The 17,248-nt window shown below is 40.8% G+C and overlaps 1 protein-coding gene across 1 annotated transcript; it reads right to left on the bottom strand.

Annotated features, from left to right (window-relative positions):
- Window positions 1-1,749: 1,749 nt before the first annotated feature.
- On the bottom strand, window positions 1,750-16,574 carry LOC142256274 (uncharacterized). Its single transcript, XM_075327880.1, has 5 exons — window positions 16,472-16,574; window positions 13,390-13,516; window positions 7,984-8,133; window positions 5,037-5,186; window positions 1,750-1,901 (listed from the first exon to the last, which is right to left on the bottom strand). Exons 1-5 carry the CDS (start codon window positions 16,553-16,555, stop codon window positions 1,756-1,758), a joined length of 657 nt encoding a protein of 218 aa, XP_075183995.1. The 5' UTR covers window positions 16,556-16,574; the 3' UTR covers window positions 1,750-1,755.
- Between the last annotated feature and the right edge of the window lie 674 nt (window positions 16,575-17,248).

Below are 17,248 nucleotides of genomic sequence, written 5' to 3'. Positions count from 1 at the left end.
TCTTTCCCGGTCTGTCTCTTTACAGATCTTTCTCTTTCCAGGTCTGTCTCTTTCCAGGTCTGTCTCTTTCCCGGTCTGTCTCTTTCCAGGGCTGTCTCTTTCCAGGGCTGTCTCTTTGCCAGGCTGTCTCTTTGCCGGGCTGTCTCTTTCTAGGTCTGTTTCTTTCTAGGTCTGTCTCTTTGCAGGGCTGTCTCTTTCCAGGGCTGTCTCTTTCCAGTGCTGTCTCTTTCCCCATCTGTCTCTTTCCCCGTCTGTCTCTTTCCCGCTCTGTCTCTTTCCAGGTCTGTCTCTTTCCCGGTCTGTCTCTTTCCAGGTCTGTCTCTTTGCCCGTCTGTCTCTTTCCAGGTCTGTCTCTTTCCAGGTCTGTCTCTTTTCCCGTCTGTCTCTTTGGGCATTTGTCTCTTTGCCCGGCTGTCTCTTTGCCCGGCTGCCTCTTTTCATGGCTGTCTCTTTCCAGGGCTGTCTATTTACCAGTCTGTGTCTTTGCCAGTCTGTCTCTTTGCCCATCTGTCTCTTTCCCGTCTGTCTCTTTACCAGTCTGTTTCTTTGCCTGGTCTGTCTCTTTCCTGGTCTGTCTCTTTCTCAGTCTGTCTCTTTGCCCATCTGTCTCTTTGCCAGTCTGTCTCTTTGCCAGTCTGTCTCTTTCCATGGCTGTCTCTTTCCAGGGTTGTCTCTTTCCAAGGCTGTTTCTTTGCCCGTCTGTCTCTTTGGGCATTTGTCTCTTTTCCCTGCTGTCTCTTTGTCTGGCTGTCTCTTTGCCCGGCTGCCTCTTTTCAACATTGTCTCTTTCCAGGGCTGTCTCTTTGCCCATCTGTCTCTTTGCCGGTCTGTCTCTTTCCTAGTCTGTCTCTTTACAGGTCTGTCTCTTTGCCAGTCTATCTTTTTGCCAGTCTGTCTCTTTCCAGGGCTGTCTCTTTGCCCGTCTGTCTCTTTGCCCATCTGTCTCTTTGCCCGTCTGTCTCTTTGCCCGTTTGTCTCTTTGCCCGGTCTGTCTCTTTGCCCGGTCTGTCTCTTTACCGATCTGTCTCTTTCCAGGTCTGTCTCTTTCCAGGTGTGTCTCTTTCCAGGTCTGTCTCTTTCCAGGTCTGTCTCTTTCCAGGTCTGTCTCTTTGCCCGTCTGTCTCTTTCCCTGTCTGTCTCTTTCCCCGTCTGTCTCTGTCTTTGTCTCTGTCTCTTTATCAGTCTCACTACCGACATCTTTTTACCTCACACATAAGCTTCTTATACTAAGTTTATTTTGTTCCTATAGCAACCACTGACAATTGCTATTAATAGCCTGCAGCTCCCAGCTCCATTCAGTTTAATGGCTGCAGGATTTTTGTAGAGTAACTGGAAAGCACGGGGTTAAATTTTCCCGCCCAAACATAGTCTATGACGTTCCCTGGGTCACATTAGGTGTATGTGCAAAATTTCGTGATTGTAAATGCGACGGTGCAAATTCCTTTAGCGGACATACACACACATACATAAACACATACACACACATACATACATACACACATACACACACATATACACTGAGTTTTATACATTAGATAAAGAATATTTATAACTTTTTAGTTTATATAAAGTAATGTACAAAAACCATTCTGTGGTTGGATTCCTCGAAACTTACTATTTCTCTTTAGAAATATACATAACATTGCTTCGTGAATATTTATTGAAAAGTTCAGATAATCACATCTTAATTTTCATGTAAAGTTATCATTTTCTATCTTTTAGTAAGAGAGCAGTGCATAAGCTTCATTGACTTATTTATTGAGTATTATTGAATTTTGATGGAGTGTAACACTTCGCGTATTTCTTCACTAATACATCAACCGCAACGTTATTGTCAAGGTTGTTTTTGCAGGCATCAGAATTAATACAACCTTTCATAGAATAATTCTTATTTCTCGCACCTGTAGACACAAAAATAACAAGCATCAGTAAAATGCCTCATGCCTTTTTGGGTTTAGCAAAAATACTTTAGCGTAACAGTATGACACGTTGGGTGACTTTATTTAAAGCATTAGTATTTGCCAAAGGCAACTAAACCCCGAAACTTAAGACCTATAAATAAAACTTGACTTTTATTTATTTGATTGTTAATGGGAAGGTGTCGTGTTTTTTTATTTTTGTATTAAAATTAGTGATTATAAAATCAAGTATTTTTAACACAAATTAAATTTACTGTTTATTTAGTTTTTATTTAATTCTAGTATTACTGAAGCACTGGGGGTGGCCATCTTGGATTTGCTGAGAGTAATGACAGTTACTTACCTCATTTATAGTAGCCCTCTGTGCATAGAAGACCGTTGTCGGACAGCGACCCTATACTTAACAGAGAAATAGCATCTGCTGTCAACTGGACACCCCCTGTGCTGCCCAGATCACAGCAGTGGGAGGAGATCGGCGCCATCTTTGTGGTGCTCACAACGTATGCTGTGTGCTCAACTTTCCCCTGTCACCCGCCGAAATGGATGGGGTGAGTACCGGTGCCGGGCAGCGGTGATTGCACTGTAACTGATCCTGGCGTGCTGCTCCCGACCCCTACACTCTCTACCACCCTCCCTCGCTGCTCACCCCCCACTCTGCTGCTCACCCAGCCTCCAACTCCGCTCACCCCTCACTCCCACTCTGCTCACCCCTACTCTGCCAATCACCCCCTTCCTCCTCCGCACCCCCCCACTCTGTTGCTCACCCCCTCCCTCTCAGCTCACCCCCCACTCTGCCATTCACTCCCCTCCCACTCCGCTCACCCCCCACTCTCACTCTGCTCACTCCTCATTCTGCCGCTCACCCCCCTCCCACTCTGCTCACCCCCACTCTGCCACTCACCCCCCTCCCACTCCGTTCACCCTCCTCCCACTCTGCTCACCCCCACTCTGCCACTCACCCCCACTTTGCTCACCCTCCACTCTGCCGCTCACCCCCACTGTGTTGATCCCCCCTCCCACTCCGCTCACATACTTTTTTCCTATGTAATTTCTCATTATTACACATAACTTAATTTATAAAGATCGATGTTTTGATTTCTGTACCTGTATGGATTTTATTGGTTGTTAGCAACATCTACACTCCTTGACAGAAGTTCTGTCGCTTATCCATGTTATATAAATAAAATCTTACAAACTGACTTTAAATTCATCCATTGGTTTTATAAATTACTCTTTTGAAAGCTGAAACCCTCCCAATTTTGGTTTAGGTTATGAAAATAAAGTTGCTGCAAAGCTGAAATATTGATCACTTAATGAACACAGAAAGGTCAGATTTTGGCAAGACAAAAGTTTTATCATATAATGCACCCAATCCTAGTTTACATCTTCACCTGCGCTCACTAAATGATCGGTTAATTAGTGGGTGTGTATAAAAAGAAACCCAGCACCCCAGACCTTCGCTTGACCTGCAACTTGACCACTGACAACATGCCAAAAATCCACCCTGCGACCAAAGCCTTGATTATCAAGAGGCTGAAGACCATATCCACTGCAGAGGTGGCTGGCATCTTTAATGTGTCTCAGCGTCAAGTACAAAGAATTAAAAAATATTTGAAGAGACTGTAAATGTTTTTGACAAGCCCAGGTCCTCCAGACCCTGCAAGACAACTGCTCAGGAGGAATGTTTATTGGTTAGAAAATCCAAAGCCAGCCCCTCATCCACTGCAGCAGAGCTCCAACAGGCCTGGTCACTTCAAACCCCTGTGTCAACTAGAATAGTTTGTAGGATTCTGTCTCGAAATGGCCTCCATCGTGGAATCAGTGCCCAGAAGCCAGCACTAAACAAAATGCAATTAAAAAAATGTGTGTCATTTGCAAAGTCCCACAGCCTGCTAAACAGATGGACACTGGAAAAGTGGCAGAAGGTGAATTTCTCTGATGAATCTTCAGTTGAATTACACCACAGCCACCGCAAATACTGCAGGAGACCTACTAGAGCCTGTATGGATCCAAAATACACCCAGAAAACAGTTAAGTTTGGAGGTGGAAAGATCATGGTCTGAGGTTACATTCAGTATGGAGGTGTGCAAAACATTTGCAAGGTGGAAAGCAATATCAATAGCCTAAAATATCAAGAAGTATTAGTTACCTCTTACATTCCCAATCATAAAAGGTGTCATATTCTGCAGCAGGATGGTGCTCCATCTCATACATCCATCTCTGCAACAAAGCTCCTCCTGGCAAAGAAGATCAAGGTGCTCAAGGACTGGCCAGCCCAGTCACCAGACATGACCATCATTGAGCATGTTTGGGAAAGGATGAAAGAGGAAGCTTGGAAGACAAAGCCAAAGAATCTAGATGAACTCTGGGAGGCATGTAAGACTGCATTCTTTGTTATTCCTGATGACTTCATCAATAAATTGTATGAATCATTGTTGAACCACATGGATGCAGTCCTTCAAGCTCATGGAAGTCACACAAAATACTAACAATGGCTCTAATAGCACAACAACTTCATTCACCAATGTTATGCAACATATCTTTGTATTAGAAGTTAATTATTTGTTTGAATTTCACATTACTTTTTGTGGGCAACAAAACTTTTGTCTTGCCAAAATCTGACCTTTTTGTGTTCATTAAATGATCAATATTTCAGCTTTGCAGCAACTTTATTTTCATAACCTAAACCAAATTTGGGAGGGTTTGGCTTTCAAAACAGTAATTTATAATACCAATGGATGAATTTAAAGTCCGTTTATAAACTTTTATATACATAACATGGATAAGCGACAGAACTTCTGTAGTAAGAATTTCATGTCAATAGCACCTTTATAAATGTATGTGCTAAGACTTGATGAAGCTGTTGTACTCATTCTGGAACTAAGTAAGCCCAGCTGTGCAATGCTGGTATTGAAATTAGCATTTTATTAAGTTGGACTTCATTTCAAAATCAGACATAACAGTTTTCAGAGAGAGGATAATACAACCATTCCGACATGGAGTCTCAAAGTAAGTACACCAGACAATTTTGGGCTAAGAGATTTGAATAATGTAAAATACACTTTAAATGGTAAAATCTGATGACACATTCACTTTAAGAAATATAGATTTACTTGCCTGGGTCTATCACTTGTTCCCGATAATCATAACAGTGATTCATGGATCCAGTGCAGTCCATCTCCTTGGTACTGTTACATTCCTCCACAGTATCGATACAGTAGGCAGTTGGACATTTTACACCATTTGGTGTTGAGTCTTCTGCAGGAACTGGAGGAACACATACAATTATTGTTTTAATACATTTTTTTAAAATATATGGTTAGGAATACATGATAAAGTCATTCCAATAAATAGATATATTAGATATATTGGCTAGTTTACATAGGATTGAACTATTAAAAGTTTTTAATCCCTTCACAGCCGAGGATATAATGATACATCCTAATCATGAAGCGGTGATCACCACTAGCTGATGTGATGAGCCGGTGGTGATCCCTGCACATGTCTGCTGTTTTGTACAGCAGAAATATGTGCCTTGAAGGTGCAGGTGGTTCTGTGACCACCCGTACCTGTTAACCATTTAAATCGCGCTGTCAAAATGTGACAGCGTAATGTAAATGCCCGCAGCGGGTAACGCACACTTACCTGCCGCCATCGGAGGCCCTATTACTTGATCATGGGAGCCGATGTTTGTCATGGTAGGACAGGGTCATGTGATGACTGCTGAGACTATCATGACTCACTTCCAGTTACAGCCGGCAGAGAGCTGACCATAAGAAGAGACCACATTTCAGCAAATTTGAGCTGTACAGCTAAGATCAGGAGAAATGAATGAGCGATCAGACTGCTGACCCTTAAGGCTGCTTTACATGGTACGACCGATTGTGCAATTTCACAATCGATCGTACCCGCCTCCGTCCTTTTAGCGTCACGGGCAAATCGTTGCCCGTGTCGCACAAAGTTAGTAAACCCCGTCACACATACTTACCTCTCGTGCGACCTCGCTGTGGGCGGCGAATGTCCACTTCCTGGAGTGGGAGGGACGTTCGGCGTCACAGCGACGTCACACGGCCGCCGGCCAATAGAAGCAGAGGGGCGGAGATGAGCGGGACGTAAACATCCCGCCCACCTCCTTCCTTCCACATAGAGCCGGCGGCGGCCACGGGAGGCAGGTGAGCTGCTCATCGTTCCCGTGGTGTCACAAGGAGCGGCGTGTGATACCACGGAAACGATGGTCAACTAAATTAAACGATATTATGGAACCTAGCGAGCAGTACCTGACTCACGATTTGTGAGCGATACTGCGTCGCTAGGAGGTGTCACACAGGCCGGCATCGCCAGCGATGCTGGATGTGTGTCACAAAAACCGTGACCCCGACGATCTATCGCACGATAGATTGTCTGGTGTAAAGCAGCCTTTATAGTCTCCTTGGGGAACTAATAAAATAAGAGGAAAAGTTAAAAAAAGTTTTAAAAAATTAAAAAAATTAGAACATTTTATAAGTTCAAATTCCCCCTCATTCATCCCATTGAAATTAGAGGGTTAAAAAATATGCACACATTTGGTTTTGTCACATTCAGAAATGCCTGATATATCAAAATATAAAATCAATTTATCTGATCGGTAAAAGGCGTAGCAGCAAAAAAAATCCAAACGCCGCAAATTTTGCACAAAATTCAGTAACAGGCGATCATGGTAAAATTATACTATTAAAAATGTCAGCTCAAATCTCAAAAAATGAGCCATCACTGTGCCGTATATCCCGAAAAATGAGAATGCTATGGGTCGTGGAAAATTGTGGAAAAAGTGTCCCACTTTTTTTGGACAAATATCTGGGTTTTTTTAACCCGTAGGATAAAACTAAAAGTATACATGTTTGGTGTCTACAAACTCGTACCGACCTGAGACATCATACCGACACATCAGTTTTACCATATAGGGAACACGATGAACAAAATATCCCAAAAACAATCATGCAATCACACTTTTTTTCAATTTTTCTGCACCTAGAATTTTTTTTGTCGTTTTCCAGTATACTATATCGTAAAACATATGGTTTTATTTAAAAGCACAACTTGTAAAAAAAACAAGCCCTTATATAGCAAGATTGACGGAAAAATAAAAAATAGACAGTTCTCGTAAGAAGGGGAGCAAAAAAAAAAATGAAAACTGGAAAATTGCTTGGGGGTGAAGGGATTAAAGGGGGCTTTACATGGTAGCGATATCGCTAGCAATTTCTAGCGATAGCGACCGTGTAAGTACCCACCCCAGTCGCGCATGCGATTGTTTGTGATCGCTGCCGTAGCGAACATTATCACTACGCAGCGTCACACATACTTACCTGGTCGGCGGCGTCGCTGTGTCTGCCAAACAATCCTCCTTCAAGGGGGAGGGACGTTCGGCATCACAGTGACGTCACCGCAATGTCACTAAGCGGCCGGCCAATCAAAGCAGAGGGGCGGAGATGAGCAGGACGTAACATCCCGCCCACCTCCTTCCTTCCTCATTGGGGCCGGCGGCAGGTAAGGAGACAATCTTCGCTCATGCGGTGTCACACATAGCGATGTGTGCTGCCACATGAGCGATGAACCACAACGCTAAACAATCCTTACCGATTTTTGACTTTGGGACGACCTCTCCATGGTGAACGATTTTTACCATTTTTTAGGTCACCTAAGGTAGCTGTTAAGTATTACACGCTGCGATATCGTTAATGACGCCGGATGTGCGTCACTAACAACTTGACCCCGGCGACCAAACATTAATGATATCGTAGCGTGTAAAGCCCGCTTTAGGGTCATGAGTCAGCTATTCCACAATTGAACCAGTCAGAAAGGGTAAAATTGTTTAAAGAGGTGATTATTATACATTTTCGAATGCTGATGATGGAAGGTGAACATGATTGGCTCCGAATGCAGGAGGCTTCACGGAGAAGATCCACAGGTCTTCTTAAGAGAAAAGGGATCAAGAGGCGTTTTGAAGAGAAAAGAAAAAGGATCAAGAATCTCCAATAAAGTTGAAAGACAGTTCAATAAATTTTTATATATAACTTACGAAACTTACGTTTAAAGCCATCAGTGTTACATAAATTACCAGAGCAGCAATTCACGTAACTGTGAAAGTTGAACTTTCCTTCCGATGCTGCTGCGCCGTTGGCTCCACACACGGATTCATTGGCACAACCTTTTATTACTGACCTAAAAAAATCTTTTTCTACAAAACAAGAAAAAAAGATATCACAAAGCCACAAATGAGATGGGGATACTGTATTTTTGGTAAATGGAAGAATTGAGTTGTACTCCCCAATGTATGCGTACTGGGAGACGGTCATATATTGATCTCCAAGGCATTCACATTCAGACACATTATACGTCGAAGAGTTGCGGGAAAAAACAGAGTAACATTTATAGGAAAACCCTGGAAAATAAATGGGACAATCCATTGAAAATGTATTGAGACAGTCAAAAAAGGGGCATTGAGGTGAAGTAATAAAATTAAACTATTGTTTTTTCATAATCAAAGCCGACAAGAAACGTACATTGGTCTTTGACGTCTTGATCCTTAAATGACTTGAATTCTTGATTTAAAATGGTCTTCTATCAAGATTGTGCTTTAGCCAGTTCAGGACCGGGCTATTTCTTCTTATTCCTCACCTGGCACATTTTGGGGTTTTATAATACATTTGCTTTAAATTGATTTCTCATTTATTCTATTAACTTTCTTTCATGATTGATTCTTATAATGATATTTTTTTGCTGATGTCAAGGGAAAAAGTAAAGAACAATAGGAAATAAACCATATTTTCAGGATTACAAGACACACTTTTCCCCCCAAAATGGAGGTAAAATGGGGGTGTGTCTTATAATCTGGATATGGCTTACTGGGGTGGCGGTGGTGGAGAGGCGTCAAGGCAGAGTCAGTGATACTGAGGGCTCGGACAAGGGGGTGTCACTGCAGTAGAGCATCTAAGGAGGGTTGGCAATACTGTGAGCTCGGAGGTGTCAAGTTGGTCGGCGTCCGCCATTGATCTGCTGGTGTGGCACCCCTGACCCGGTCAGGCTCCACTGAGTACTGCACCCATGCTGGGACAGTACTTCCAGGTAATCCTAAGGGCCAGAATGAGGTGTGTACGCACAGACACATAGCAACCAGTTTTCCCACACCATTAGATGGGACCCTTGGGTAGTCTCCAGAGGGGGGCTAGCCTTCAAATCTTATTAATGGGTGCAGCGGAGGGGCTGGGAACTAAAGTGCAGAGGTTGTAAGGAAGAGAGGAGAGCGCAAGTCTGGTAGTGTATTGCAACAGTCACGAGGCGGACTCGCGCGCTGCCACTAGTCAGACCCTGCGCGGTGTAGTGACAGTTGGAGGGGGAGAACGGTCACCGGGGAGTCAGAAGAAGAGGTGCGCCTGGTGACTAGGCACATATGGGGTACAGGTCCCTAGAGCAGACTCTAGTGTAACTATCTGCTAAACCTGCCAGTTAGGGGAACTACAAGTACCTTACCAACCTGACAGAGTCCGAGCCTTAGCAGCAACGCAGGGACCCATAAGGAGACATAGCCAGAAGCCATCTCACCTGGTCCACGCTTCCAGAAAACGGTCATAAAGGGGAGAAAAGGCAGTTGCGACTCCCTGGATAGACCCCCATGGTACTTAAAGTCAGGGGGTTATCCGAACACAGAAGTACTAGGAAGGCGAGCTAACCTTTTACCCTCAGACTGGCCCGAAGGAGTCCCTGGTCCTACCTGGTTCATCCCATCAACGCCCGAGTCAGCTCACTATAACATCTGTGTGAGTAAAAATCAGTTAAATGACTTTTGGACTCTGCCTGAGTTATTCTGGGACCCGTTATTCTACACACCTTAGCCCCTGGGGCCTGCCTCACTAATGGGAGGCCACACAATCTGACTGCAGACCCCATCAGCCCCAGACACTCATAAAATATGCGGTGGCTGTCATCCATACCCCTGACCGCAAGCCATGAGTGGTGTCACGACACATACAAAATCTGACATACCTGTTTGCCATATTAAAAGAAGACCCTGTGGTGTCCTTGAAGCTGGATCGATGTCCCTGGGGCATCACACCGGCAGAGTGTGGGCTACATTGATGTGATGGACTTCAAGAAAATGGTCGCACAGATTGGAATCCGAGGCCATTGTCCATCACATCAATCTGCATATGCGCCACCTTCCCAGCCATTCTCTTGAAATCCATCGCGTCAACTGCCGGCAATTCAATGGAGCCCACAGCTTGCCGGCAGATCATTGACAGCCTCCGCCACGGTACCCCCAGGCAAGCAGCATCACCGACCCTCCATCCACTGATGGTCCAGAGCTGTGACACACCCAAATCAGTCCGCAGCATAGTCAACCCTAAATCCACTGACCCTCTTGAGCCATCACACTCCCTCCTCTGAGCCCACAGCATCACTTCGTCCACTGACCTTCCTGAGCAGCTCCACCACCGCTGCTGAGATATTATAACACGCACTAGGATTATAAGACGGACTCTCATTTTAACATTAAAAATTGTTTTTTCCTATTTTCCACCTCTAAATTTGGGGTGCATCTTATAATCCGGTGCATCTTATAAAGCAAAAAATACGGTATGTCGCTTTTTACAAATCTTTCAACCATAAAATATTGGTAAATAATTTAAATTATGCTTCCCTTTCAGAAAAAATATTTTTGTATAATGATCAACTTGTTTTTCAACAGGACGGGGACAGCTTTTTGGACTGACAGAGTCCCTTTTTGTAGATAAATAGTTAAAAAATTAAAATAAAAATAAATTAAAAATTAAAATAAAATTGGTGTATATAAGAATTGATGAGTGTAACCAGAAAGGCAGGTAATATCAACATAAGAATTTAGGGAATTTATACAAGGCTACACATTTCAACATTGAACAGGTGTCTTCTTCAGTCTTGTTTGCTAGTAGTGTAACAGACATTGCTTTTATAGCTAAAAAAAAGGCTGAAAAAGGGTTACATAAGGACATCATGGGGTCATGGGTCAGTGCAAATATAAAAATAAGATAAAGTTAAAACTACATTAGACACAATGCTAACACATGGTGGAGTGCAATATAAACTAGGAATATAATAATATAAACATCGAAAGCATGAAAAGGTTACACACTGAGGTCATGGTGCCTGGGGTCAGTGCATATAAGTAAATGTGACCGAGAAACAGTATATACACAACAGGAAATATCATGGAGCAGTAAATATGACAAGTTAGCCATGCTACACATTCAGAGCAGGAATGAATGTGTCACATGGATTTGTGTATTTTTACATCAATTAAGAAATGTGCTCCTCAGACCATCTGGGGGCATCACAGCCCAGACCAGACCCCAATCAGAGGACAATAAAACTTTCACAATGCTTATTTATGAACTGCTACAATATTTACTGCCACAACTGATTGTCCCCTTGACATACTAATAGTTCTGCTTCACATAATTTGTCTTATTTACTGCTCCATTCTATGTCCTGTTGTATATAAATATGTGACTCTTCAGATTGTGTTATACTGAGCCTGATGAAGAGACCTGAGCAGTCTCGAAAGCTTGCTATTATTACCATTTTTCAGTTAGCCATTAAAAGGTATCAACCACTGAGGACTCTCAGTTCTGTTAAAAAATTGTTTTGAGACTTAAAGGTCATATGACACAGCAGTAGAGGTTAACTGGTAAATTTCCACTAGAAGCATTTATGCAATATCACATTGGTCTATAAATGGTTTAATTTAATTTTTAAATAATGATTTTGCTCACAACAAGTGTCCCTTCTCCAAGCGTTTGATATCTAAGATTACTAATTCAATTTGGACCTCACTGGTGATCCCGTAATCTGACCTTTGAGTCAGAGCAGTACAGCTGCAACAATATTGTATATTGTCACTAATGTCCGAAACTGGAAAAGGATATGTAGCAATTACAGTTTTAATTAAAGACTATGTTCATATGATCGATTTTTCATTTTGAGTGATTCTGTGTAAAAGAAAACTGACATCACATAGACAGTGCTACGACAACTAGTGTTGAGTGAGTAGTAACCAACCTGGAAGCCGTACTTTTCGTACGAGTAGCGAATAGTACTGCTTTCGGGTTACTTGCTACTTAGTGAATATTTCCCATAAACTTACATTGTGCCCGCTACTTGTAATGAATATGCGAGTAGCGGACAGTACTCGCTAACAGTATAGAGAGTACGAATAGTTACCTACTAGCTCAACACTAACGACAATGTTATCCAACTAAGCTGTTCATTTTTTCATATGGACCAAATGTTCTAGAGAAAAAAAATCCATTGGTGCACTAATTTCTTCCATATTTTCAATTAAACTCGAAAACTCGGATTCCACAACGATTAGGGATGATCGAATATCACAAATATTCGGCAATATTCGGCTTCACGAATATCCACTGAAGAGGTCGCTGCTATGCAAATATTCGATGCACAATGTAAGTCTATGGGAAGCCCGAATAGTTGCTATTCGGCAACTATTCGGGTTTCCCATAGACTTGCATTGTGCATTTAATATTCACAAATAGTCGAATAGCGGCAATCTATTCGGCAAATATGGGCATTGTCGAATATTTGAGGTATTTGATCATCCCTAATAACGATCAACCATACATTATCTGATTTTTTGGATACATTGCCATTCTTAATATAAGAGTTTTAGATCTTGTCAATTGTATTCACTGCTGATGTTTAAAGCAAACAAAGATGACTATACAGATTAAAAATTGTCCATTTTTTTCTTGATGTGGTCATGCAGACTTAACCAAAAGTTAATGATTGACTCATACCACCACTGTAAGGGATTAATCCGTATGAACACTCCTAAGGAATTATTAAAGATGACTCTTTGTAATATTTTGCTATTTATTTATTAAAGTTTATTTTAATTTTTGAAAATGGTTTAATACGCACTATTCATTTCATTTTTCCTATCATATTAACATGCAACATTAATTGCATTTTTACAATTACATTAACTGCACCATTCATTGCATTTTTCCAATTATATTAACATTAGGGATCATCGAATACTTCGATTATCCGGCTCGCAAAAATTTTCCGAATACCTCGCCCCTATTCGACTATTCGATGCGCAATGTAAGTCTATGGAAGCCCGAATAGTTCCGAATAGTTGTTATTCAGGTTTCCCATAGACTTACATTACGCATTGAATATTCGCGAATAGTCGAATTGCGGCGAGGTATTCGGAAAATATTCGCAAAGCCGGATAATAGAAGTATTCGATCATCCCTAATTAACATACAACATTAATTGCATTTTACCAATTATATAAACATGCACCATTCATTTCATTTTTCCAATTATATTCGCATATACTGGCAAACATCATAAAGTGATATTACAATAAAGCTTGATGATAGTCCTCAGTATACAATGTGATTATGATGTGCAATGACTACAAAAGTCTTACCTGCTCCAATAAGGCTGGATACCATGCAAAGCAAAGGGACCAGGTTCTTCATTGTGGATGATTGGGCGTCTTCTCGGATTCTTTTCGGATTGTCCTGTTGTCTGTACACCGGGATCCTATAAATTCTCTTTGGAAAGGTATCATGAGATGTAAGAGATTGATCCCAAAACATTTGCAATGACACATCACATGTTCCAAATTTGCCAGAATAAATATTCTTCCCAAATACAACAATGATTTAATGACCTATGATACTAGAATTACATAAAAACATATGTCAAATTAATTTTGCCCCAAAAAGAGAACACGGTGTCTTGTTTGTTTATTCACTTTCTCTGCGGAATTGTAAGTGGATACACTTTGGTTGTTTGCACAAGCTTCTTATTAATTGTTTCCCTTTCAGATGCCTAAAGTCAATTTTAAAGCTGAGCAAGATTTTATATTTTAACGATTAAAATAAATTTTGGTCTTGTACTTTTCTATTGCAGTATAGGTTTTGGAGTCCGTTGTGTCTAATACAGAGTTCCAAAAATTCTGCCTAGAAATACGAGAGGATTTATTAACAGCCTTTTATTCATTTTTATAAAAATATTGTAAAGTTTGACACACATCATATACGCACAATCTTTTTTTATAATACTAAATAATTGTCACCAAAATGAACCATTATCCTTGTGTTATTAGGACTCACAAAGCGGATGATTTATTTGTTTGTCAATTGGGTTAGGTTTTAACAAATTGATGTACAATACAAAATTATATTGTGCTACCATGTTAGCCAGAAATATTGATGGAAAAGTATGTTTATGCCCAAAAATGGCAAAGTATTCTAGGAATAATAGTGTGAAGGTAGCCTGGGCTATAGATTGTTTGTTCAAATGTAATAAGATTATCTGTGTATGTAAATAATCAAAGTATAGATGTCATTGCATAAATATCTGTGTCTATATAACAATTACAATAGTTTTGCTTTATAACATAGTTTGTAGTTTCAAGTTATATGTTCAAAAAAGGGTTAACCAAAGAGAGTGAAACTGATGGGTATATGTACAAACAATGAACAGGGAAGGTCTTCATAATGATGAGTGAAAGTCTTATCAGTGGTTTCACACAAAGAAGGAATGTTTTATCTGTGGGATGAAATGTGGTCCTATGTTCCTACGCATCTCCCCAAATCTCCCTATACAGCTTCGATGTATGAGAAAAGACAGATTTTGATACTTTTTACATGTCTGAAGGTTGAAATGTTTTACTAATATCTGAGCTATTCATTACACGGGTCAGTCGCCAACACTGGCTCAAAGAGTGAACACAGTCTCTGTGGTCATTGTTTTGAGTCATTTATTATATCTACGCAGATAGCTAATTTGGCCCGTGCCTCTGGACCTGCCCTGAACAAAGCCTCAATTTGCAGTCTTACCTAATATTTCTCCCTTGCCAGTATAAATCCAACTCCTGTTATCCACGTCTTGTTCAGAGCCTGGACAGAGGTCCCACCATGGCCCGATAATTGTATGAGTAACACAGGAAGGTGCATATGCGATTATAGCAGTTTTATTGGCTAACCAGAAAAAAATATGTTTACAAGCTTTCAAAGCACAAAGGCTCCTTTGTCAGGCAGGTTTATTGTTAAAACACATCATTCTATCTTTCCGATGCACAATTGTCTTGTTGTAACATCTCATATATGTTGTACGTTTGTTTCAATTGTTCATTTGTAAACCTACCTGACAAAGGAGCCTTTGTGCTGTGAAATCTTTCAAATATATTTTTTCTGGTTAGCCATTAAAGGTATCGCTCCTAGAAATCTTTTGTCATCTTTAGTGAAAAAGTTGTAATAAATTAGAATGCAAATATACTTGGACATGTAAGTTATCAAGATCTGCTGCTGGCAGCTCTAGTGCAACTCAGTAACATGCCAGATGTGATCGATGGGAGACAAGTCCAGAGACTTTGCAGGTCAAGGTCGCAGTTAAGGCCGCAGTTAGCTCCAGACCAAGTAAGCACATATGTGCAGGGATCACCTCTGGCTCACTGCAGCAGCCGGCAGCGATTATCGCTTCACGACCAATGGCGTACCAGTACATCATTGGTCATGAAGGGGTTATTCTTGAGAGGAATAAAAATAAATCTACTTTTGATTTTCTTACTAAAATAATTCACTCTATTTCTGTGCACAATTAAATCAGATGTAATGGGCTGAAAATAGTGATCTAAAGATTTGCTTTATACCAGTCTCATATAAGACAACTCAGTCCCAAAATAACTCAAAAACAATTTTATGTGCAGCCTGTATGTTGTGTTATAAATGGAATTCACAGGATGATAGTAATGATAGACACAGTGGTCATCAGCTGACCCCTATCAGTTAAGACAAACCATTGGCAATTCGCGATCGTGTCACAGATGCACCTCTCCCCCCCTTTCGAACCACCTCAACCGGCTCATGATAAATCCCGCAGTCAGAAATTTACAGTGGGATTTAACTAGTTACTAGTGTGGGTGGATTTACAATCCATCCGTGGCTATTAGAAGCATATGATGGCTGAATAAATCAGCTGAAAAGATGCGGGCTTGACATGCAAGCACAAGTCAAAGGCAGGAGCATGACATATGAGATTAGTGTATGTCATAGAATCATAGAATGATAGAGGTGGAAGGGACCTCAAGGGCCATCGGGTCCAACCCACTGCGAGTGCAGGCTTTCCTAAATCATCCCAGCTATATGTTTATCCAGTTTCGGCTTGAAGATTTCCATTGATGGAGAGCTCAGCATCTCCCGTGGTCACCTGTTCCACTCCCTGACTGCCCTCACTCTGAGAAAGTTTTTTCCTAATGTCTAATCTGAATCTCCTTCCTTTAAGTTTCATCCCATTGCTTCTTGTACTTCCTTGTGCTATTGAGAAAAGGGTAGTTCCCTCTGCACAGTGACTACCTTCAGATATTTGTAGACCACTATTAATTCTCCTCTCAGCCTTCTCTTTTTCAAACTAATATGACATTTCATGAAGAGTTAATGTCCCTTGTTATCTTCCAGGGTCATTTCAGACTTCAGAAAAATTCAAATAATCCTTATACTCGCCTTTCCACTCTCCTCTCCAGCCCTTTTGCGATTCACCATCACTAATCCAGTCCTCATCGCATCTTCTGATCTCTTATTTCTCATGTTGGAATATTGGGGTCTTTTAAACTCTTTCTTACATGTTACTCAATAGGGTTCTGTGCAAGCATGTGAGAGGTCATTGGCATTATGATGTCATGACATTCACCAGGACTTTTGATCAAGCATGCGTAGAACTCTTCCAAGTGCTATGACAGCCTGAAGGTCTACACAGTGTGAGAGGCACAAAGATTACAAAGTGATCCACACTGAATCAGAAAACAGAAGGAAGATTTTAAAAGGAATAAAGATTTTATATATATATATATATATATATATATATATATATATATATATATGTATGTATATATATACATATATATATATATATATATATATATATATATTTTAATATTATTCTATTTTTTTTTTTTGATGGCTTATTTTTTCTTGGCATTTTGCTGCATATATGCTAATGCAAATTACAAACAAATTCCATATTTTGCTAATGCTTAGTTATTGTAAGATTCGAGCAAAATTTATTTCCACTGAAAAATATCTGTTTATCTTAGTAGTGACTCAAAATGATGATTGTAGTTGAAATATGTTCATGTTCTGTTTGTTGTAATATTGTAGTTTGCTCTTGCTTACATTCTTAAATCCAGTTTATTACAATTTAATTAATGTCATACACAGAAATAATCCTGTAGGTATTGGCATGCATTCAATAGGCAGGTTGAGGTGCCAGTGAACAGGATA

The sequence above is a fragment of the Anomaloglossus baeobatrachus genome, chromosome 11, assembly GCF_048569485.1.
Source record: "Anomaloglossus baeobatrachus isolate aAnoBae1 chromosome 11, aAnoBae1.hap1, whole genome shotgun sequence".
NCBI lineage: Eukaryota > Metazoa > Chordata > Amphibia > Anura > Aromobatidae > Anomaloglossus > Anomaloglossus baeobatrachus.
Note: the sequence above shows the minus strand (reverse complement) of the source record. Positions and strands in the feature narration are given on the sequence as shown.

What these genes read in the sequence shown, in the direction of transcription:
- LOC142256274 (XM_075327880.1), bottom strand. Translation starts at nt 16,555, where the DNA reads ATGAGAAATAAGAGATCAGAAGATGCGATGAGGACTGGATTAGTGATG. An exon ending in TAACACTGATGGCTTTAAAC is followed by an intron (nt 5,187 to 7,983) that starts GTAAGTTTCGTA and finishes GTGTTCCTCCAG; the next exon opens with TTCCTGCAGAAGACTCAACA. An exon ending in GGAACAAGTGATAGACCCAG is followed by an intron (nt 1,902 to 5,036) that starts GCAAGTAAATCT and finishes TTGTGTCTACAG; the next exon opens with GTGCGAGAAATAAGAATTAT.